The sequence below is a fragment of the Rousettus aegyptiacus genome, unplaced genomic scaffold, assembly GCF_014176215.1.
Source record: "Rousettus aegyptiacus isolate mRouAeg1 unplaced genomic scaffold, mRouAeg1.p scaffold_m13_p_10, whole genome shotgun sequence".
In the NCBI taxonomy this organism is placed as follows: domain Eukaryota; kingdom Metazoa; phylum Chordata; class Mammalia; order Chiroptera; family Pteropodidae; genus Rousettus; species Rousettus aegyptiacus.
In genome coordinates, this window is record NW_023416285.1 from 3,321,211 (window position 1) to 3,344,039 (window position 22,829).

The 22,829-nt window shown below is 58.1% G+C and overlaps 1 protein-coding gene and 2 pseudogenes across 1 annotated transcript in view; all 3 read right to left on the minus strand.

The window, feature by feature from the left end:
* Positions 1-363: 363 nt before the first annotated feature.
* On the minus strand, positions 364-482 carry LOC118609129 (annotated as a pseudogene).
* A 2,812-nt stretch (positions 483-3,294) lies between these two features.
* STK32B (serine/threonine kinase 32B) overlaps positions 3,295-22,829 on the minus strand; it is a 121,702-nt gene continuing 102,167 nt past the window's right edge. Inside the window, exons 7-12 of the mRNA XM_036227493.1 lie at positions 20,421-20,524; positions 14,422-14,538; positions 12,311-12,436; positions 10,428-10,559; positions 8,869-8,933; positions 3,295-3,433 (exon numbers count right to left, since the gene is read on the minus strand). Of these exons, the coding sequence (XP_036083386.1) occupies positions 3,295-3,433; positions 8,869-8,933; positions 10,428-10,559; positions 12,311-12,436; positions 14,422-14,538; positions 20,421-20,524 (683 nt within the window). The remainder of the gene's footprint in view (positions 3,434-8,868; positions 8,934-10,427; positions 10,560-12,310; positions 12,437-14,421; positions 14,539-20,420; positions 20,525-22,829) is intronic.
* LOC118608868 lies at positions 11,146-11,264 on the minus strand (annotated as a pseudogene).

Below are 22,829 nucleotides of genomic sequence, written 5' to 3' on the forward strand. Positions count from 1 at the left end.
GCCCTCAGCGGGCGGCCTCTGCAGGGGCTCCCCCTTTCCCTGCTGGTGGCGGGGCCTCTTGGCTAACAGGGAGGGACATTGTGGTTGTTCAGGCAAATTTGGGGAAGGGGATTCTGGACGAGATACTGCAGTATTTGCTGGCGAATGGGAAGGAATTCAGAGCACCCAGCTCTGGGTTCACTCTTACTCTAAATAGGACCCGTTTTTATATGCCGGCCCGAGATGCCGGAGCTGAATCTCAGGGGAGGCTCTGTTGGCACCGCCAGTCTAGGGCTTGCCCAACTGCTTCTGAATTTTATATTTTATTTCATTTCGTTTCATTTTATATTTTATTATTTTATTTTATTTATTTATTTTTTTAAACACCTACAGCACCTGGTCTTCCTAGGTGGTCTCCTATCCAAGTACTACCCAGGCCCGATCCTGCTTAGCTCCTAAGACCAGACGAGATCGGGCACGTCCGGGGAGGCATGGCCATAGACTGAGCCTGAATTTTAAATCACAGGGTGAACCCTACTCAAATTCTTGCTTGGGTATGTATTTCTTTAATGAGATTGCTTTCCCACCAATACCGGACAGGGGTGCTGTACTCCGAGAATGGGGTTTGGGACGAGGGAGAAGGGAAAACTCATGCGGAACTTGGGACTCAGGAGAGAGGGCTCTGAAGAGGGGGTGAGGACTGGGCCCCCTACGCTGGTATCCCCACCCCCGCCCCTCGTGCAGCCTCCAGGACAGCCCTGGGACCAGGAGTGGCAGTGGGACCACCCAAAACAAGCTTCACCCCCCTCGAGAATCTGTGCCGGGCTCACTTTTGTCTCATTCCTTTGAATGAGATGAGGTCCTGGAGGTTATGGATTTCCTCTGAGGAGCCAGGACAGGAAGGTGGAGGGTGGGAGAGAACTTGTCCTTCCCACTGGCCTGAAGGCAAGGAGGATGAGCCATGGGCAAAAGAACCCTACTGTGCTGTTGAGAAAGTTACAGAAGATGCAGACAGAGCGTGGAGATTTCGCCTGGCTTGGGTTGGTGTTGCCAGGAGACCCAGCAGCATCCAGGCAGAGGTGGAGTGGCTCCTTGGGAAAGCCGATTCCGACGTGTACAGGTGAGAGCTGAAAGTGGGTCAAATGCTGGTCCGTTCGCAGCAGGTGTGCTGCGTAAAGGTTTGACCCATCATTGGAGGAAATTTTAAGAGTATTTTTTTTTTAAGTGGAGAATTCTCTGTATTTTCCCCTAGTGCGTAGATTGTAGATTACACCTTTATAAGTGTAAAATAATGGTGACGATGATAATAATAGTAATCGTGATAGTGACAGTGATAATGTAAATTGTGATCGAGTTGGAGAGAGCTTTGAATTGCCAAGTTTGGTTTTATTCTGCGAGCAAAGGCATTGCGGCCTTGGTATCCCCACCCCCGCCCCTCGTCTGTGTTGTCATTGAACTTGAGGTCTTGACTCTAAGAGGACATTCCCCATCCCACTCGACCATGAATGAGAACAAAGTTGTAGGAAGAAACGTCCAAGAAATAGTTTATTCTCAACGAGGAACAATGACAACTTGAACAGAGCCAGGAAACCCAGCGTCTCTCCTGCCCCCTAATCCACGAAGCTGCCCACTGAGAAATCGTAAGCGCTGCTGGGGTCACAGTGAAGAGCGGAGATGGGTTATCCCTAAAGGGGACGGGACAGTGCCAACGGGGAGCGAAAAATGAAAGGCGCAGAGGCCGACAGGCTCCGTGAGCAACGCCGCCTAGAAACAGCGTTGGGCCAAAGGCGGACGACAATGAACGTTGAAGCGAATGAACGTGTGAAACCACGCCGCACGTTAAAACGTCTCTCGAGAAGCCTAAGGGATGATACTGACACCCCGTGGCTTGGTTTATAACGTAAAAGGTGACGACCGGATGGGAACATAAACACACGATCGGACGACAGGTGTCCAGGTACTGAAGACACCGGGAAGTCCAGAGAGTCCCGAACACCAGCCTTCTTTCTGCAGAAAACAGGTCAGCCCAGCAAGTGACCCAGGACGCTTTCTCCGAACACTGCCGCTGCCGCTGCTGAAAAGGGGTCCCGCTCAGCGGCTGGTCCGAGCGAGCGGGGTGCGCCCCCCACGGGATCTCGTTTCGCGCTGTAACCACCCGCAGGGTGAGTTTCGTGACCTTGTTTTAAAACGAGGGGACAGATGCTCGGGTGATTCCGGGATTCTCCTAAGGACGTCTGGTCAGGAAACCGCAGGCTGGCTCCTGACTCTGGCCTGACGCCGAGGCTGAGTGTGACCTCCGCGCCGCGCCCGCCACGGCGTCTCCCGAGACCAGCTGCTCCCGAGCGGAGCACACTGTCCTCCCCGAGGAGTCGCTCTATAATGACCCGTCCTTCCGAATCTGTCAATATGGACCCCCGTCAACGGCAGCTGGGGACCCGCGTAGACAGTCCTGATGAGACGATGCTATACCCTCCCCTGGAAAGAAATCCCGGAAGGGGGCGGAGGGTCAGAGGTCCGCCGTGGACTGCGTTTTGGGAACTCTGATGCCCTATGGGAGCGACTGAGGTCGGCAACTGGACTTCTGAATGCGCAGCTACCTGCCAGCAGGGGTGGGGCGTGGGGGGGACCGGCTGGAATTAAAACGGGGTGAAGCAGTCCTCCGGGGCCGGCAGGGAGTGCGGCTGCAGCGGGGAGACCGTGGGGACCGGGCTGGTGTGCAGGCCACGCAGTCTCGGAGGGTCGGGTCGGAAGGACTGGCCTGGCAGGAAATGCAAATGAAGACGCTTCTGGTTCTGCTCCACGACTGGGGAACAGTGTTTCCGTGGGCGGGACAAACACATCAGGTGTTCATTATCTCTGAGCTGCGTTTTCAAAAGCACTAAGGAGCCAAGAGGACCACACAGCGAAGTCGTGGCCATCCGCTTGCTTTGGGGGACGGGAGACCTCTCCCAATATCGGGTCCCCGTTCGCCTGTGTAAACAGCTTTATGAGTGTCGAAGGTCTTGTGAGGTCGCTGGATTCCCCCAGGAGCCCTGTAGAGGGCGGCAGAGGGCTGCTTGCCCCTTTGGCAGACTCGGCACACCGAGGCGCAGGAAGGCAGGCGAGGCTCATCCAAGGTCGCGTGGGGATCATTGTGGCCCTGAGACTGGAGCCCAGGCTCCCCGGCTCCGGGCCCAGGGCTGCTCCTGCATCTGATGGTGTCGGGGGGCGGGGGAGGGGGAGACAGGGGGAGACAGGGACAGTTGTGGCACACGCAGGGGCTTCGGGGGGCGGGCGGGGGCGTGTGCCGTCAGCTGGGCAGCCTCACGTGGCGGCTCAGCTGCTGCAGCCGCGGGAGCAGGCGTGGGCGAGGACGCTGTTGTTGCACCCGTCCCGCAGTTGGCCGCGGGCCTGACCCCCAGCCTGGCCCTCTGCGTCCAGGAGTTGGCCGCTCTGCCCTTGCTGTCTCCTTAGCCTGCAAACAAGCACAGCACAGGCCAGAGTTACGAGCTGGTGACGGGGGGCGGGCGGTGACGTGTCCAGGGCAGGCCCAGGCAAGCACCGCAGCTAGGGGGCCCTCAGCCCGCACCTTCCCGGCCCCGCGGAAGCACGGCCGCCAGGGGGCCCAGAATGCCCTGCTCCGGGGCCGGGCGGGCCTGAGGTCATAGGTCAAAGCCTGGCTCAGGTGCGCTCAGGTGAGTTGCGTTTCTCTCGCTGTAACGTGGAGATACGGCTCCGTCCCTGAGCTCACGCAGTTGGTAACGGTGCCGAGCCCCACGCGTCCCTCGTCTGCGCGTCCACACCGCGTGCCGCTGGTGGAGCAGCCACCTGCTGCGGGCGGGCAGAGCGGCCACGTTCCCTGTCTCGGCGTTCGCGACAGTGTGGGAACGCGGGCGGGCCCCCGGGTGACACTGAAATACCAGCAGCAACGCTGTATCTTCTAAGATGGTGAACCCGGCCCGCCCGCAGGGACCAGGACCCGCCCCTGCACAGCTCCCTGCCTCCTGCACGAGCGAAGGGCACGTTCTCAGCCAGCAAAATCTCCTGGGCAGAGAAGATGTCCCGCCTCCCCACATATATTGAGGAAGCTGTTATTGACTTCAAGCGCCAAGGGGCACACAGGCCGGGTACCAACTGTGTCAGCTCCAGGAGATTTCACTCAGTCCTTGGACAGACATGCCGTAATCCCGGACTGGGGCTGGGGACACAGAAGTGGACCTAGCAGGACCTGTGTGCTCAGGATGCTCCAGCCTCGGGGCGGGATGTTGGGAGGAGGAGGTGTACGGGCCACTGTGGGGACGTGCAGGAGACGGCCTGGGTCGGAACCTGTGAGATGAGCATCGCCTCCAAGGTGACCTTCCCAGGAGTGGACGGGGTATGCAAGCAGAACAGCCAGTGATGCAGAGTTTTCACTTGAAGAAACGCCATCTCCCAGGAGATCATAGAGGCGTGGTACCAGTTGGAGGCCCAGAGGGGACAGCGAAGGGGAATCGACTTACGGAGGACCGGTGGCGCAGGTGTGCGCGCAGGGGCCCCTCGGAGGCCAGTGCAATAAACCGGGGCCTCGTAGACGCCAAGGTGTTTCCACCTGGAGCCCGGGGAGGGCAGGGGAGGGCGGCCATCGGGGAGAGGGCTGCCTTGGTTGGGGCAACGACTTAAAATTAGTGGCATGGCTAACCGTGCCCTGTTAGTCCAATGCAATGCTCTGCCTTTGAGCAATGCCGCCCGCCCGATTTACTGCGAATTTCAGAGTGTCCTAGTCTCGTCGGGCATGCCATCGCGGAGCCTCCTGGCCTGCGGCGGTTGAGTTCGGGAGGGCACGAGCTCTCACGTGCGCCACTCAGAATTCTGGTCAGGAAGCTGACAACTCATTTGATAAGTCGGTCGAGAAAATTAAACACGCCTGCCTCGCAGAGGTGAGCGGCCAGTTTGCATTAGTCTTGCGCTACACCTGGTAGGACGTGGGGGTTCGCTCTTCATTTCCCGCTGAGCCACGGAGAGCTGGGCTCGGGGGGCTCGTCACGCGGGTGAGCTCGCGGGCCAACTGTGGCGGTTTCGTGCCTCCGCCTCGGGTCGCGGAGTCTGAGCCGGGCAGCGTGAGCCTTTCTGGTGCCTCCCGAGCGTGGGGAAGCCATCCTGTGCTTCCTTCTCTCCACGTCCGCCCTGAGTGGCACAGGGCTCAGTGGGAAGGGCAGGGCTGTTGGAGGCAGGCAGGCCTTGGGTTTCAACCCAGCTTCCAAAGGCCACATGGCTGGTAAGTGGCCGACCGAGGGACGGAACAGCCTGGCTGCGAGCCCGGGTCCTTAATGCTACACCATATTGCTTCCTGTCTGCACGGACGTCATCCCAGAGCGGGGCGACCCCGTCAGCTGTGAGCCTGGCGCACAGTCGGGCACACCGATCCTCGCAGGAGAAGAGACGAGTGGAAGAATGGGGGGACGAATGGGTCGATGGGTGGAGGCAGTAATGAATGGCCAGATGGCTGGGTGGCAGTAATGAATGGAAGTGTGAGTAGATGGACCGATGGCTAGGCGGAAGGGTGATGGGTGAGTGGATGGGCGAGTGGGCGAGCAGTGGGGGGATGGGGGGGTTGACGGATGAGCACATAGTGAAGGAAGGAAATGGACAGGTTAACGGCAGGTGAATGAGTCGACGGATAAAGGTGATGAACGTGTGTTTGTATCAGTATACGTGTGCAGGATGAACGGATGAGAGAAACGGACGAGGGGGTAGACGCGTGAATTATAGGTGTATGGACGTGGGAAACGGACACTTCGGTTGGTATGTGGGGTGAACAGATGGGGTTGAGAGTAGACGGATGGACGTATGGGGTTGGATGTATGACTGGATGGGTGGGATGGATGCGTGGGATGGATGGGTGTGTGGGTGGATGGATGGCTGGGAGATGGACGACTGGTGGGTGGTGAGTGGGCGTGTGGGTTACTAGAGAGTGTAGTGGGGATCAGCGGGTAGGTGAGTAGTGAAGAGATTAATGGGTAAATGGATAGGGGACTAGGTGGCTAATTAGATGGATGAGGAGTAAAAGTGTGGATGGACGGATGTATTGATGATGATGAATGGACAAGGTGGATGGATGGACGGATGGAAGGAGTAACTGAACGGGCAGATGGGCATGTTATCGGACGGGCAGATAGCACATGGTGGGTGGGAGGGTGTATTTCTGGATGAGTGGCTGGCGGATGGATGACAAATGATTGCAATAGACAGAAAATTGTGCGGCATTACAACTGTGAACCCAACAGCGATGTCCCCAGTCACTGGGGTTTTCCCTTAGTCTTGATCTGATTCGCCTCCGGGGGAAGGAAGGGAAGAGGCAGGAGGAACGGCCCTCGGTCCTCGGGCAACTCCCAGCCTTGCCCGGGGACCCTGGCCACCGCCTGCCTTCCCGCTCCACTCTCCCCGCCCCTCCCGCCTCTCACCTTCCCCAGCCGTCCTGCCCGAGAGCCGCCAACCTCCGGGGCAGAGGGACTGCACGTGGCGGTTAAGGCCGTCGGGAGCATCCTTCAGCCATCGAGGGCTCAGACTTGCAGGTGAATGACCCGGAGAAAGAAGGCTGCAGTTTTAGACGGTGCCACTCGTGGCTTGGCTCAGGACCAAGTAGAGGACACATGGTTCAGGTACACGAGCCTCCTGCAGAAGTCCTCCAGCTGTTTGGCACCGAAATGACTCGAAGAACCGGTTAAAATGCAGGTTCCCTGGGACTATTCTCTCGGCCTGTGATTCAGAAGGATGGGGTACTTGGAGCAGCTGCAAACAAGCAGCCTCACCAAGAGAATCGGCTTACAAAAACCGGATTTTATCGTCTCCCAGTTCTGGGGGCCAGAAGTCTAAATCCAGGTGCCGGCAGGTGGGTTCCTTCTGGAGGCTCCGAGGCAGGGGCTGCCCTGCGAGCTCCCTGGTGCCGCGGCAGGGTCCGGCCAAGCCCTCTACCTGGACGCTTCGGATGGCGGGTGGGGAGATGCCAGGAGAAAGGTGCTGCTCCCAGCACCCCTGCTCTGCCGGGTAGCCGCTCAGGCCTCATGGCCGCCGGGGCGCCCGAGCGGGCAGAGACGGCGGAGCAGGACCGCGGTGAGACCCCACGCCCAGCCACGGCCCTCTCCTTCCACGCCTCGTGCACCCGCCTGTGCTCGTCCTCGACTTCCCGTCTGGGAGACGACTGTCCCTTCTCCGTTCAGCCAACTCCTGGCGGCTGTGCTGGCCGCGCTCCCAAGCCAGGACCACGACCCCCGGAGGGCCCTTGGGGCGCCGGCCGACCCTGCCGCGTTCCCCGAACCTGTCCGCTGCTCCGCGTGAGGAAGAACCCGAGCTGGCCGAAGCCCCCGCACGGCCGGTCCTGCAGACGCAGCCGGACGCGGCCCCTAAATGGCACAGGGAGGGGCATCTCGCTTTCGTTTCCTCTTCCAAGGAATGTTTGGAGTCTTCGGATTCCACACCGGAGCGTCTTCCGGCCTGCAGTGCGGCATGACGTGTGGCTGCAGTCGCCGCCTCGGTGCGTGGCCTCCCCACGGGCTCACTTTGTGAGGACCCCTCCGTCCACGCCTGACCGATGGGCGCCTGCGGCAAGGCTGCCGGGAGCCCAGCTCTGCCCGTGCTGCACAGCGCCCAGGCTGGTTTGGGTGGAGGTTCCTCAGGCTGCGGGGGGTTGGTGGGGGGGACCGGGAGCCTCAGAGCTGGCAGACGCTGGGACATTGTGACGACCTCAGAAGCCACTCACCAAGTCAGCGCCCCCTGCCCCAGGTCTGGCAGGCTGTGGTGGCAGAGGCCACTCCTGCTCTGCAGGGCAGAGCAGGGGACCAAGGGGACTCAGCCAGGGGGCGAGGCTTGCTGCCCTGGCCTGGCGTGAGTCTGGCCGCCAGGGTGACTGACGGCTGCTGCTCCCTTCCCGCCCCCCAGCCCCACTGGGCATGGGGTCCTGCCCGCCCGCCCGCGGGCCTGACCCAAAGGGTCCGTCCCCTCCTTCTGCTGCTCCTTCCCCACGTGATCCGGGAATTCGAACTTCTTCACCAGCGGCCGGCCCCGCGTCTGCCACGCCATCCTGCTTCCCTGAGGATCGTGCTCACGACCGGAGTTCCACGCCTGAGCCGGGCGGCACACTCAGGCCGCGCTGCGCTCTCCTGCGGCACGGCCCCCCGCGCTGCTGTCACGTGCCCCGGCCTCCCCCGGCAGGCGGGGAGCACAGCGCCGGGCTCTGCAAGCCCAAGGCCTAGTTCGGTGCTGCTCAGATGGGCCCATGTGCTGTCGGTCCCGGCTCCCACCCCGAGAGCCCACCCCTGCCCGAGCCCCCGACGTGACTAAGCAGTCACGGCGAATGAGACGGAGACGTGACTGGGACCGGGCCTGGGCCCTCTGCTTCCTTCGCTGACCGGCCCCACAGGCGCAGCCCCGAGCCCCTGGCTCGCAGCCAGCCTGGCAGCAGCCTCCGCCATTAAATAATAACAGCAGCGCTCGCACTCACCAGAGCTCCTCCCGGGCCAGGCCTGGTGCCCGCGGCCTCGTCCTTGCGAGGCAGCGATCTCCCCTTCGCCCGGGCTGGACGTGAGGCTCACAGAAGGCCAGCCGCCCGCCCACGGCCGCCCCGGCCCCGGCAGAGGCTGGACGTGACTGCAGGCCGCTCCGCTCCTGAGGCCGGGCGCTTAGCTGCCTGCAGCCCTGCTCCTCCACGCCAGCCTCCCCGCGCCGGCTCCGGTCCTGCCCGCCTCCCCCACCTCACACTGAGACCCTCAGGCCCGGGGAGTGGAGTTCACACTTCACTCAGACACGCAGCGGAGGCAGGATTTGAACACGGGGTCGCCTTCCAGTGTCACGGCCGGCTTCCCTTGGCGGGGGGCAGAGACCCCGGCTCTCCCCAGGAGACCTGTGGTTTGAAGGCCTCTGCCCGGCTGGACTTACTTCTCTCTGTTGAATATGATGAATTCCTTCCGCACCGTCTCCAAACACTGCTGCAGGTGTCCATTCTGTCAAAGGGCACAGAGAGGTGACCGTAAATGACGGAGCGTCATCCAGGGAGCCATGACAAAGGAGCGATGACGTGCAGAGACTGATCTAAATGGGACCGTGGATGCCTGGGGCTGGGGACCAGCTTAGGTGGCGGGAGTGACCATGAGCGTACAGGCGGCCGTGCCGACAGGAGCCAAAAGATAATGTTTTCTCAATTTTAAGCCATGAAATCCAATGTAAAAGGGTCGCTAGAATGGAACATAGAGGGAAAATCATGAGCTTGGCTTCCTGATCGCTGGAATGCTCATTAGGCCTAATTAAGCGTGAAGGGGGGAGGAGGGAATTAACAGCGTCGTGCAAAGCTGCTTGGTCTCTAAGGATCAACGCCAAGGACCACGGAATCGCCAAGCTCTGCAACAGGCATCCTGGGAGCCGCCTGAATGTGGTGTGTGTGGCCTGCGCAGAGCCCACCCCTGTGTGGACCCAGCGTGCACACACGCGACTCGGCATTAGACTCCGCCTGGGCCTGCAACACTGTTAGGGCCCACAAAGGCGTTTTGATTTCTTTTAAAATAAGGAGGAGAAAGAGAAAATGAACACTTAGGCTTGAAAGTTATATTCCTCTTCATACCAACGCAGTTATCAAATATAATTTTAAAGTATTTTTATGGAGGACAGGGCGGCCGTAGATTGTAATGAGCCCTTCTCTCCAAAACATATGTTGACGTCCTGCCCCTGCCACCCCCACCCCCGGAACTGGTGAATAAATACGGCCTTATCTGGAAACAGGGTCGTTGTAGCTGGAACTGGTTAAGATGAGGTCACACTAGAGTCGGGTGGGCCCTAAACTAGACAACTAGTGTCCTTAAGAGAAGGCCGTGTGCAGACACAGAGAGCCACAGAGAAGAAAACGCCACGCGACGAGGGAGGGAGCATCTGGAAGCCACGGCGAGACTGCTGGCCAGGACCAGAGGCCGGAGGAGGCCAGGAGGGCCCCTCCCTGCGGCTCCGGAGAGAGCGCGGCTGTGCGGATACCTTGACTTTGAACGTCTGGTCTCCAGAATTGTGAGAGGATGAATTTCGTTATCATAAGCCATCGACTTTGTGAAACTTTGTTATGGCAGCAGCCCACAAAGCCAATGTGCCAGGGCCCCCCGAGAGCCACGACGGGGCCCTAGCTGCCTCCACGGCGGGAGACCTTCCCAAAGACCGCTCCGCACAACGCTGACGTCACTCGGCACTGTCCTACTCCTCCTGCCCGGGGACACGCGAGGTGTCTGCACTCGGAGCGTGAATGATCAGAGCGTGGCTCTGTAGAAGCCCCTGACTCGTTCACAGGTTCGTGCTGGGAGAACCCGCTTGGTGGATGGAGGCATCTTATTTACAGCACACGGAGGCATCTGGACGGGCGAGGTGACGGGCCTCCGACGGTCTAAAAAGTGCCTCGCTCGGTCATGTCGCGGGGCTACAGGACCCCTCTCGGCCTGCGGTCTGCCCCAGACGGCACTCACCAGGGGACAGCTGTCCTTCGCGCCGTCTCTGGACCGGTTCTTCGCCAACCTCTTCTTCTTCTTGTGGAGTGGCTTGGACTCGAGAATCATTTCTTCAAGTTCGAACGTGGGGTCGCAATTCAATCTCCCTTTCTGCAAGGAAAATATGGTTTGCCTGTGACTGGATTCCATTTTCACTCATTCGTCGAATCGGTGACCGCCTACTCCTGTGGGGATGTGTCAGTTACGTGGTTTTTTTTTAGTTTTTTCTGATGACGAAAAGCAACTCGGTCCCACCACACGGGTCCGTCCCCCCTCCCCGCAGCCCCCCTGGGCAGCCCCGCCGTCCACACCCGCGCGTCTTCAGCGTCCGGCCTGTGTGCGTCCGTCTCGCGAGGCCGGCTCGGTCTTCCACTCAGACGGTTTCACGCGCTCGATCACACGCACACTCACGCATCGTCACTCTCTTCCCTATAAACATCATTTTTAGTCATTTCATTTAAAACGATCACTCTGTGAGGCATAAAATGTCTAATCGCTATGTCGTGCGCCTGAAACTAATACAATATCATGTGTCAGCTGTAACTGAAAAGTAAAAATGGAAAAACATCATCTAAAAAGACTAAAAAACACCATTTCTTCTTTTTCTTTTTTCTTTTTAGGCGAGGCAGCTCTTGGTTGACCTCGCAGGCTGCAAAAGACCTCGTCAGCTTACAAGCCCTTGTTTTTTATTTTTTTACACCTACAGCACCTGGTCTTCCTAGGTGGTCTCCCATCCAAGTTCTAACCAGGCCCAACCCTGCTTAGCTTCCGAGATCAGATGGGCTCGAGCTTATGCAGGACGGCATGGCCGCAGATGAAAAACACCATTTCTAATCAAAACCTGCCACTTCCCCTTCCTGGTTCTGTTTTCTCTGCAGCTGGAGCGAGGTGGCCCTCAGGCCTGGCCCTGCTCCAGGCTGGGGCTTGCCCACTGTGGTCACAGAGATTTGGGTCTCCCTGTCTTCCAGGCCTTGAACCTGAGATGGCAGGTGGCTGCCTTCTGTCCTGAGACCCAGCCCAGGATGAGCAACCCCCTGGGGCACAACCTTTCCCAACGAGCAGGTCGGATTTCAGGTCTGAGTCTTTCTGGGCCTGATTTATCTGCAGTTCACTCACTCACTCATTCATTCATTCATTCCAATGTAGGCTCTGGATCCAGAGCCTGTCGGATGTCGAGCCCTTGCTCTGTCAATTTCTCACTAAGTAATTGTGGGCAAGTTATTTAGCCTTAGAACACTAACCATGCCTGAGGACACTAACCGTGCCTGAGGACACTAACCGTGCCTGAGGACGCTGGCGGGACCCACTCGGTGTGAAGCTTACATGCGGTGATCCACGTGAAGGCTCGGGACAGTGCCTAGCACACGGAACACACTCTGTCCTGTGGGCTGCTATTATTCTTTCATTCGTACTCACATGGTAAGCGCATGCGTGCGCGCGCACGCACAGACACACACACACACACACACACACACACCCCGCCACCACCACCACTGCTGCCACCCCCGCCGCTAACTGCAGCTCCAAAGCAAAGGAGCGAAAGAAATTTGCCAAGACCACGAGGCTGGCGGGTGGGGTCTCAGACGGCCCAGAGGGGTGTTTTATGTCAGATTCGTTTAAAGACTCTGTCTCTCCTTTTGATGTAAAAATAATCTGTTTCCCCACATTGGTTTCTCCAAGAACCCATGGCTTCTAGTTCCCTCTTCACAAACAGTGGTTGCGACACACGTGCACCTTTCTGAATTCAGACCCCCCCCCCCCAAGCCCCCGCCGGCTTCCTTGGCGTTCTGGACCCACTCCTCTGAAAGCAAAGCACGGCCGAGACTGGTTTCATCGTGTCTTCGGACAGGACCCCAACTCACATTGGGCACAAAGCCGGGTGTCAGCACCTTCTCGAACACTGCGTCCCAGTTCATGTCGGCCAAGTAGGGTGCACTCTGAATGTCACTGAGGCTGGACAGGCGGCTCTCGGGGTCCTTGGTCAGGAGCTGCGAACACAGGACAGAGGTGCCTGCCTGAGCTGTGTGCCCACGGAGGTTCGCGGGGTTGTGAGGGTGGGGCCTCGGGAAAACGGAGGTGCCTCTGCTCTTTATGGTCCAGCCGTGTCGTGCCCTGTCTGGGATGCTGCCATCGGGAGCGTCACCTACACTCACGTCTTCATAGCAGAGAGGGACCGAGAGGTCAGCCTGCTTCCTCAAGGCCGTCCAGTACGCGGCCGTCTGGGCAGGAACTAGATCTGCAGCCACCGTGGTCTCCTCACTGATTTTTGCAGAGGCTTCCAATTTAAAGCAAAAAGAGTCGCCACCTTGTCTTAGGATTTCCAGCTTAGTAATGAGATGCGCAAAGTGTGATAAAATTTACCCTGGACAGTAGATGACCTCTGCAGCCTGATGCAGTGGCCTTATTTGTAGCCAAGGGGACAACTAGAATTTCTATCATAAAGGGTGATACGGTATAGACACAGCCCCAGATTATTACCGTGCATCCACACAAGGCTTTCTGCTTGTTGAAACACTGTAGCTTACCTAGTGCAAAGGACACTTGGGCTGAGAGAGAAAAGCACAGGAGCACTGGCCCTGGGGTGGCCACCTAGCAGCCATATGGCCTTGGGCAGGCTGCCGGATGCTCTGCTTGTTTCCTCCTCCACAACCAGCTCTTGAGGAGACCTGAGGGGACTGGTAAGGGAGCCGATGCCTGCTAAGAGGGGGCTGACACCCAGTGTCCACAGGTGGGAGCTGGGAGTTAAGAGTCCCAACAATTTGTTCTTATCGGTCACTTCGGAAATCTCTCAGCTGCGCCCAGAGAGTAGGCTGGAGCCACACCACGTGAGGGGCACCTGGGAGGGTTGTATCTGCTGATCTTTGTAGGGGTGGCCCCGAATGCCGGGTGCAGATGTAAGCAGAGGCCCACACAGGAGCTCACTGCCTAGGGCAGCAGCTGTCTGACGCATAGGGTGGAGGGAGGCGAAGGCTTGTGTGCGCTTAGGGCTCCAGTGGTGCCAAGGACCAGAGTTAAGGACCTCTGACGTCTAGGAACCAGGCGGTGAATCTCCTCTAAAGCAATTTAGCTAGTAAGTAATTCAGTGAGTCATTCATAGCGAGCTAGGATTAAGAGCTGGATTGGGAGGTGGGAGGGCTTGGCTCAGACCCTGCCTCTTCCCTTTCACAGCCCTGGGGCACTGCTGGAACCCTTTTGGAAGCCTCAGTGTCCCCATCTCTACTGTGGGCGCCATGCTACTACTCTACTCACAAGGCTCATAGGGACTGAGTGAGCAGAACCACCATATGGCCCATGACATAATATTCCCTCGACCGAGGCCGGCTGCTGTTACTATTCTCTTATTAAAAATGGCTGGATGCCACCCACAGAGCTGATCAAAACACCAACAGCTGGGCCCACGCCTGAATCTCGCGATTCCAGGGCAGAGGTGGGGCCTGAGAACCTGCATTCCCAGCACGCTGCCGGGTGCTGCTGACGCTGCTGGTCCACGGACTACACACACTTCGAGAACCACCACTTCATTCTAATAGCAATGGTTCCTGGAAAGAGTCAGAAGGGGCCCAATTTCTAAAGCCCAGTGAGTTAAAAGACCATTTGCAGCAAAATAATTTTAAGGGCCATCTCTATTTATCAGGGGCTTGTAGCCCAGTGAAAAGAGCCCGGTGGCTTTGCGTTCACGGACGTGACCCCGAGCCACACCGCACCCTCCGGGCGCTCTGTGATCTCAAATGTGAGCGGGAGTTAGAGCCCCAGCGAGATTTAGAGCCCTCGCGAGACTTAGAGCCCCCGCGAGACTTTGAGCCCTCGCGAGACTGCCTCGCGAGACTGCCTCGCGAGACTTCGACCCCTGCCCGCTTCTTCGCTCCTTCCACACCGCGGTTCCATCTTCGCGTTCCGCAGTGTTCTGGGATGCCAGTTCGGGCACTAGTGACTTTGGCTCCCCGGCCAGGCAGGCTCGTGGCCGCCCTCTTACCTTCTTCAGCAGGGTGACCATGCCGTCGCACCACGTGGAGGAGTAGTGGACACGCGCCTCCTTGAACACGCTGAGAATCTCGTCGACGGGCGTGGCCGAGTGGATGTCATACGGCCTCTGTGAAGGACAATGGGCGGAGTCAGAGGGAGCCCACGGGAGAGAGGGTGTTTACAGGGGTGATGGTAGCGCGAGCTCACTGCAGGGGACTCTGGTCCAGCATGACGTCTGGGCTCACCACCAGGAAAGCCTTTTAAAAGGGGAAGTGAGGACACACAGAAACACTCAGACGACCACGGGAGAAGACACAGGGAGACGACGGCCACCCATATATCAAGGAGAGAGCCTTCCCTCCCAGCCCTCGCAAGGACCGGGCCCTGGTGTCACCTTGATCATGGACTTCCAGCCTCCCTTCTGTCGAAGGAGCGAGTTTCTGCTGTTTGAGCCCATCTGTGGCTCGCTGCCCCACAGACAAAAGCCCGAGCAGATTGGTACGCCCACCCTCACCGTCCACCCGCGGAGTTCTGATGGTGGCATCGGAATGTGCTGGCGCCCTCTGTAGGCAGGGCCGGGTATGAGCTGGACGGACACGGTCTCTACGCTCCTGAGAGTGGTGGTCTTGGAGAGGGCTGGCAGCAGGATCTTCAGGGATGCGTGCTGGGGGGAGCCTTAGGGGGTGCTGCCTCAGTGACAGGTGGCAGGGAAGCAGAGCTCAGGGGACCCCCTGGAGATGGGCCAGGGCTGGGACTTCAGTTTCTGGACATTTTAGGATCACTTCTTCCCATCTTTTTGCCTCTCCATAAACCATTCTTCCGACCTGTGTCCCAGCTCCATCTATGTGCTGACCTTGGGGGACATTCAGTCTCAGCTCTTTATTTTAAAGGTTGGAAAACCGAAGCTGGGGGATGAAAGGTGACTTACTTTCCCAGTGTCCCATGGAGGCCCAGGCTCTCGCTCACTGCTCCTTCCCCAGCGCCCCCAGAGCCACGAAGCCGCGCGCCCAGATGGAGTAGCAGTCAGCAAGTGCGAAGACTCCCCTGATCACCTACACTTCATTCTCCTTCCCGGTTACTTCCAGGCACTCATTAATGCTGCTTTTCCACCAGACCTCCAAACGAGCCACTCTATCTCTCTGTAATTTCCCCCACTTCTGGAGGAACTCAGACCAATCCAAACAACAGTGACAACTGTGACAAGCCAGGAGGCCAACAGAACAGTTAAATACACTTAGATGTACGTTCGAGGCACCATGACGAGAATGAGTTCTGCAGCATCAAGCTCCAGGCTCAGCCTTCACCTGGCAGCTGCAGAGAAACCCAGGTCCTCGAGCAGAACCCTGGCGGGTATTAAGATCGATCCGTCCGCGTGTGGCAAAGAATGTTATCGGTGCTTCGTTCTCACTCACTGGCCTTAGGACATGTTGCCTCGGAAACCGAGTGGTATTTATAAGGCAAAGTGATAACACGTACCGCTGGCGAAAGCAGTTTTATGGGAGGGACCTGGATACACTCACTGTGGACCCCAGGGTGTCTCTATTCTAAGAAACGCAGTTTACAAAAAATGAGCAGTTAGTAAGACGTGGTTAGAGCTGAGCTGGGCCTTGGGGACCATCTAATCCAATGATTTGTCCCCACAATCTTTCTATTCAAAACCTCAAACACAGGATGTTAGAGAAACATGCCCCACCCCCACCATGCCCTGTGGAGTCATATCTGCAGCTTCCTAGAGTCCCAGGAAACAGCCCGAAAACCACGGGACACTCGAGATGGCCTTTCTCCTCCCTTGGTGGAGATATACCACCAAGGGGAGGCGGTCACGGAGTCCACTTGCTCCCGGGCACTGTGCTGTCTCCGCTTTACCAAGGGACGAGAAGACAGTGCCTAACAGGGGCCACCTCTTTCCTGTGTCAGGTGGGGCCTGCGGTTGTGCCTACCCACCCGCCCGGCAGACACCTAGTGCTTCCTAGTTCTGCGCTCCAACCTCTGAGTGCGGGGGCTGGGGGAGGCGCTGCATACACTCGCCCTGTACTGCGCCCCCAACCTTCTCTGCCTGACTCCAAGGACACGTGCCAACTGGGGTCAAAGGCAAGGGCTACGCCAGATCAAAGGAGGTGAGTGGATGGAAACAGAGAGGGTAGCGGCCCTCGGGGCGCCCGGTGGAGGCTTTTGGGGCGCCACCATTGTCTGTATGGAGAGCCGGTGCTGTGCGAAGCCGGGTGCCAACAACCCGCCATCCGGGGTCTCTGGCCTCCTGGTTCCCAAATGCGGACGATTTGTCCCCCAGGGGATATCTGGCAATGTTTTGAGATGCTTTTCGCCGTCCTAACTGGGTGGGGGAGATTTCTGCTGGCATCTAGTGGGCAGAGGCCGGAGATGCTGCTAAACCCCACTACCGAGCATGGGACAGCTCACAGCCCCAAATGTCCAGAGTGCTGAGGCGGGGAACCCGGTGTTTGGGCCTCGCCCCCATTTGATAGACAGGAAATGGGCTCACCCCCGGCTATTCAGTGGCTGTGCTGCAGAGCAGGATTTGAGCCCTGACGTGTGATTCTGAAGCTCAGACTCGCCCAGCCACTGTGCCACTGTGACCGCGGTCGGCACTGCCCTGCCCACAGAGCGAGGCCACGTGTCCTCACGGGCCCTTGTAGACTGTCCCCAGTGTCCTTCTGACTGGTGGTCAGGCTAAGGTGTGTGCTGGACCAGCCTCGCTGCCCTTCCCTGTCTCTGCTCACACTGTCCCCTCCCACAATTCATGCAGCTGTAATGCTCCTCCCTCAGAAATAGTCATCAGCACGGTGTCTGCATCTGCCTGTCCCGGAGTCATCTCCATGTGTATCTGCAACAATCCGCAGGCCTCCTGTGTGCCAGACGCTCCGTGGGCCCTGCCCGCGTTTTCTCCTGTAATCCCCTTGGTCACCCGTGGGCCAGTCTCATAATCCCTGTTTTATGGAGAAAGCCAGAGCTCAGATGAGTCAAGTGACTAAGGCAGAATCAAAGCCCCAAGGCACAGAGTGTGGAGGGAAATGCAGACTTCTGGTCACCAAGCACCCTGGGCCTCCCCACTAAGGGCCAGGCATGACCCAGCCTCCACCTCCCGGGCCTGTCAACAGGGGAAGAAGCTAGTTGCAAAGGATGTAGACAGGCCAGCACCCCGCCCCCCCACTGGGGTAGGAATCAGAGAAGGGATGGGAGCTGACCACTTGTTAGTTAGGGATCACTGGGATCACTTAATTCTCATCACTGGAATCACTGTAATTTGCATCACTGGGATCACTTAATTCTCAAAGTGACTCGGATGGAGAGATATTCTTTCTCTCTTCTTTCTCCCCCCTCCCCCTTTTTTTTCCTTCCAGTAGACAAATGAGGATTCTGAGCTCTCAGTCTGTTTATCGGCCTTGGTTAAGATTGGAGACCAGGCGCCTGGTAGAGCCAGAGTTTGAACCTGTGAATTCCTCTGAGATCGTCTTTCTCTGTCATGAGGAGGCAGCTCTCAGCCGAGCGAGAGGAAAATCTTTCTAGCTGTCGGAGCTGTCAACAAACCAGAGCAAGTTCTCTCTGCCGGGCGAGCTGCTAGCTCCTCGGCTGCTGAGGGAAACCAGGGAACGGGTGGGTGACCTGTGAGGGACGCTGTCAGGGAGACTGGCAGGTGGAGGACATGGCAGGGCTACGACCTTCGAGTTCCTTCTCGGCGTCAGTGGATGGGAAGGTCCTCCTCACTCCTCTGTCGGCGGCGTTCCGATCGGGTGGAGTCTCGGTCCCTGGGACGACTGTGCTGTAACGCGAACTCCCTAAGGGGCACCTTCTCGGGTCTTTTTTTCACTCAGCAGATCTGCGAGATCAGGGAGAAGCTGTCCCTGGTCCTAATGATGTCCCTGGTCTAGGCTACAAGGCCCGACCAGGCTCTGCATTCTCCCGACTGAGATTTCAAGCCCCTAAGGATGCTCCGTCCCTCTGCTCCTTCTCCAGAGCCTCTGGGGAGAGGCGTCTGCTTTCTGTGCTCCCGGGGTCCTGGCCGGCAAGCCGCAGCAACACCATCAGTTTCCGTCTTTCATTTCGAACGCTTTCCAACTCTAAGAACTTAGAACACACACTGGGTGATCCCCACCAGGGCTGTCTTTCACCTTCTGGAGGTAAGGAGCTCCCTGGGTCCCGAGGGAATCAAGGAAAAGGTGGGCGATCGGCTGTCACTGATGAGATGGAGAACTCTCAAGGAGGAGATTTCTTCAGGGTTTCCAAATTTACATGGTCCATGGGCGAATCCGAGTGTTTTCTGGTATAGCTTTTTGACTAAATGTGATTGCGTCCAGTACAACAGAGACTAAACCAAATGCAAAGCCCACTGTGTGTCCAGTCAGAGAGTAAGCCAGACCAAGCTGTCTGGGAGAAAGGCGTTCTGTCATGCGCCTCGTCCCCAGCCCAACAGCCCTGACCCCTCCCCTTGTCTCTCCCTCTTCCATCGAAAGTGGCATTTGGGCCTCTGAGCAGAAGACTCAGGAGAACTGAAAATTAAACAGTTGAGTTTTGAAGCAGCAAGAACCGCTCCATCTTTGGGGCTTCGGACGAGTCATCACCTCTGACCGCTCTGACCCGTGAGGGGTGACAGACAGTGTACTTTCTGCAGGGGAATGTCCGATCGCGCTAGGTCCACCAAGGTCATCTGTATGACTATGCCCCACAGACACCGTCTGGAGGGTGCCTGTGTTCTGTGGTTCGCACAGCGTCCCGGGCCATCGTATTCCTTCCCTGAGCGTATCAACAGAACTGGCAGGCGACAGAGGCACCCACAAGGAATACGGAGGCCTGTGGGAGGTTAACTTGTTCATTCGTAGCCTGACAAAATGAACAAATTCATATATTTGCATTCTGAAAACACCATGTACGGTAATTACGTTTTTGAGGAATTCAGGGGGAAATAACTGAGATCAAGAGCAGATAACAGACACGTGAATTACAGAGTGACAGATAATACTTATTTGCACTCACAGAACTTTTACCAACTGCTCTCATCATTCACTCATTCATTCACTCACTCATTCATTCATTCACTCAGCACCTATTACCACTGCGCCCTGAGACCCCTGCCCTTAAGAAGCATGATGTACTGGTCTAAATGCGCTCATACACAAACGACTGTGAAACCTCGTTAACACTGCAGCCAGCGGGAGGGACTGGTCCTCCGCTGGCCCCGGCTGGGCAACTGAGCTCGACAGGGGAGTGACAGGCAATCCGGAGGTCCCAGTCCAGAGGCACCTGGTCCCATGATAACTGCGCCTCCACAGACTCGACGGGAAGGGTGTCACTATGCCCACTGTACGAGGCGCGGACCATGGTCCCGAGGGTCTAAGTGGCGCTGTTTTCAAACAGCCCTTGTGCAAAAGAAATCAGGCCTCAAAATCAATTTGTCATAATTCTTTCTTCCAAAATAAAACTGAGTTATTGGTTGCCAAATAGCTCCATGAGTCATCGTCAGCTATCGCATTTAAATGAAACAAAAACACATACTGAGCGCCCCCTTGGCATAAGACACTGCGCTAGGTATTCGGGGAAGACTGGAACAAACGGACAGACAAAGGAAGTAGGGGAAGCGTGGTCTGTACCCGGAAAGCGATGAAACCAAGCTGGAAAGTCGGGTGCGGGCGCGTCGCGTCGTGGGCGGAAAGAGCACAGCGCCTGACACCGCGAGGCCAAGGTGCTCCTGGTGTGTGCTGCCACCAATCAGCCGCTGACCTCGACACAGCCCTTCCCCCCAGACACCCACTTCCCCATGGGAAGCAGGAGAGTGCTGGCCCGGGGGGCTGGCTCGTGCTGGGGACCCGAGAGCTGACACACAGGCCGTGCGCACTGACGCTGGGCCTCCGACTCCTCCCGCCGGGATCCCTGCTGCCACCGTGCGCCAGCTCAGTGGCGGGGTGTGCGGCCTGCGCCCCAGCCTCGTGGGACCCGGGCCCCCACTGCCAGGCTCCCACCCCACCCCCCCCCGCGCAGGCGCACCGCACGTCTTACCCAGCCTCGCAGCAGCTCGTAGGCCGTGACCCCCAGCGACCACCAGTCGACGGGGTACGAGTACCCGGGGCCTCCGTCCGCGTACGCCTGGAACACTTCTGGGGCTGCCAAAGACAGGACAGAGAGAACGTCACTGCACGCCACAGTTCCCACACACCGCCCGTTAGGGCGGGGACTCAGGGGCGGGGCCCCAGCTTCTGGGACCGCGAAGCCAGCGTGCCTCGTGCCTCCCGCCTCTGGGCCGCGAGCCGGCTTGAGAACAAGGGGCAGTCACCCCAGGTCCGCTGGGGTGGGCGGGGCGGCGAAAGGCCCCAGAGGAGGAGCTGGCGGAGCGTGAACCACTCAGCACGGGGCGCGAGTGGGCTGCAAACCCATGTTAAGACAAAAATCCAAACCCCGGAAGGGATGGGGAACTTTGGTAAACGTCACTGCTCCTGACGCCTGTAGCTCTAACAACCTGTATTAGGCCCCGGGGGCTGGTTCCTAGAACACCCCGTCTGTCTACACATCTCTCCCCGAATGCACCAGGCTGTCTCACAAAGGGCGCGGCTCCAGAGTCACCACCCCCAGGAACTGGCTAAGTACCAGACACTCTGCGAGGTTCTTTACGCGGCCACGTGCGCTTCAAGATGCATCTCCACTGTCACTCTTTCTTACCGCTCCCCCTCCCCGCCCCCACTGGGCTGGGGCTGCCCCTCCGCCCCGTGTCCCCCAGCACCTCCCGGCTGTAACACTCCCGTGGCGCGGGTGCTAGTGAGTCTGCCCCCTGCCAGGCCCTCGACTCCCCCAGGGCAGGGGCTGCCGTGTCCTGGCAGGTGCCCCGAGGCTTGCCTGGCATGAAGAAGACATGACGAAAGGGTTGTTGACTGACTAAGTAAATGAATGATCACACACAAAAATGAGCAAACACTAAGACAGTCTTTGCTATGTGTCCCAAACTGTTCTAAGCTTTTTGACACACTTTAATAAAAACATTTAACCTTTATGAAACACCTGCCATGCGCCAAGTCTTGTGTTAGGAGCTAGCGAGTATTAACTCACTTAATCTTCACAAGGACACGGAATTTAAGCTTGCTGCTGCTGAGTGTTGCTGTGGAAGGGACCAGAATGCTCTGGGCTGAAGATGTCAAGGCCGGAACCAAGGGTTCCTTGAGTGATGACAGCATCCCGGGACAGCAAACGACAAACCAAGCAGAAAGCGGAGGTCAGGTTCGGCCGTGCCCACAAAGTGTCCAGGGCCCGGCCTGCGCATGCCCGTGTGGGTTACATGGCTGAATGAAATGCCCCGTGTCCTTCCAGGAAGGAAAAACAACCCTACAACTTCTTACAGTGCCCTGGTGCGGGGGTGGGGGGAACCCCCAATCTATTTCCAGCCAACTGGCAAGGCTGACAGCAGCCGCCGTCCTCACCACGAAACAGTCGTGTACCTTTCTGGGTGGCCGGTCCCTTCGCATGTCCCCCTCCCCTCCTCGAAGCACCCCAGGCCACAGACGAGGAAACCCAGGCCCGGACAGGCTAAGTGGCATGTCCGGGGACGCTGAGGCAGCGAGTGGGAGGGCCGGGGCCTAATGTTACTGTTATTTTGAGCTGCGGTTTTACTAACAATACCACCCGTCGCGCTATTAAAACGGCCGTTTGTTGAGCATCTGCTGTGTGCCAGAAGCGCCTCGGGGTTCTTTCCAGGCGTTACTCACTCCCTGGAGAGCCGACCCTGACGGAGCACCCACGACACGCTGAGCCTCCCGTGCACTGTGTCGTCTTGTCTTCAGGAGGACCTCGCGAGGCAGGCGCGTTTGTCACTCGGTTCCAGGAGGGGGCAGGGTTCGGCATCTGTCTCCCCCACCCGACTGTGAGTCCCATAAGGCAAGAGGATGTCGCCCCGGGCTCTGGGTTCCCAGTGCCAAGCACGACGGCGTCAGCAACGGCTTCGTGCCTCTGCCGCGGGTCGGGCGCCACGTCACGGACCCTCCATCCCGTGCCATTCTGTCCTCCCGGACAGCTGACTGAGGCAGACCGCGTCCTCGCTAACCCCGCTTCTCAGATGAAGAAACTGCCGGCCGTGGTAGCCAACACTCCTGGGTGTTCGCCACGCCGAGCACTCCATGTGCACTAGGTCAGGCCCAAGTTCACAGCCACCGAGAGGAGGACACCCGGTGCGTCTAGTGACCCGCCTGCGCCTCCAAGGTCACCCGTGAGGCTGGATCCCGTGAGAGTGATCATGATGTCGCATCCAGCATTTTCAGAGATTTTTTCCCCCCTCTGCTTGCGAATTCCATCTGTTCTTTCAATTAGTGAAAATTCAGCTCTCTGCAAACGTTCCTTCCAGGACCATCCTTCACGAGCAACCTCTGGGAGCTGACTCATCAGCCCAGTTGCTGAATCTGCGTTTAGAACATTCCGGGATCTTTT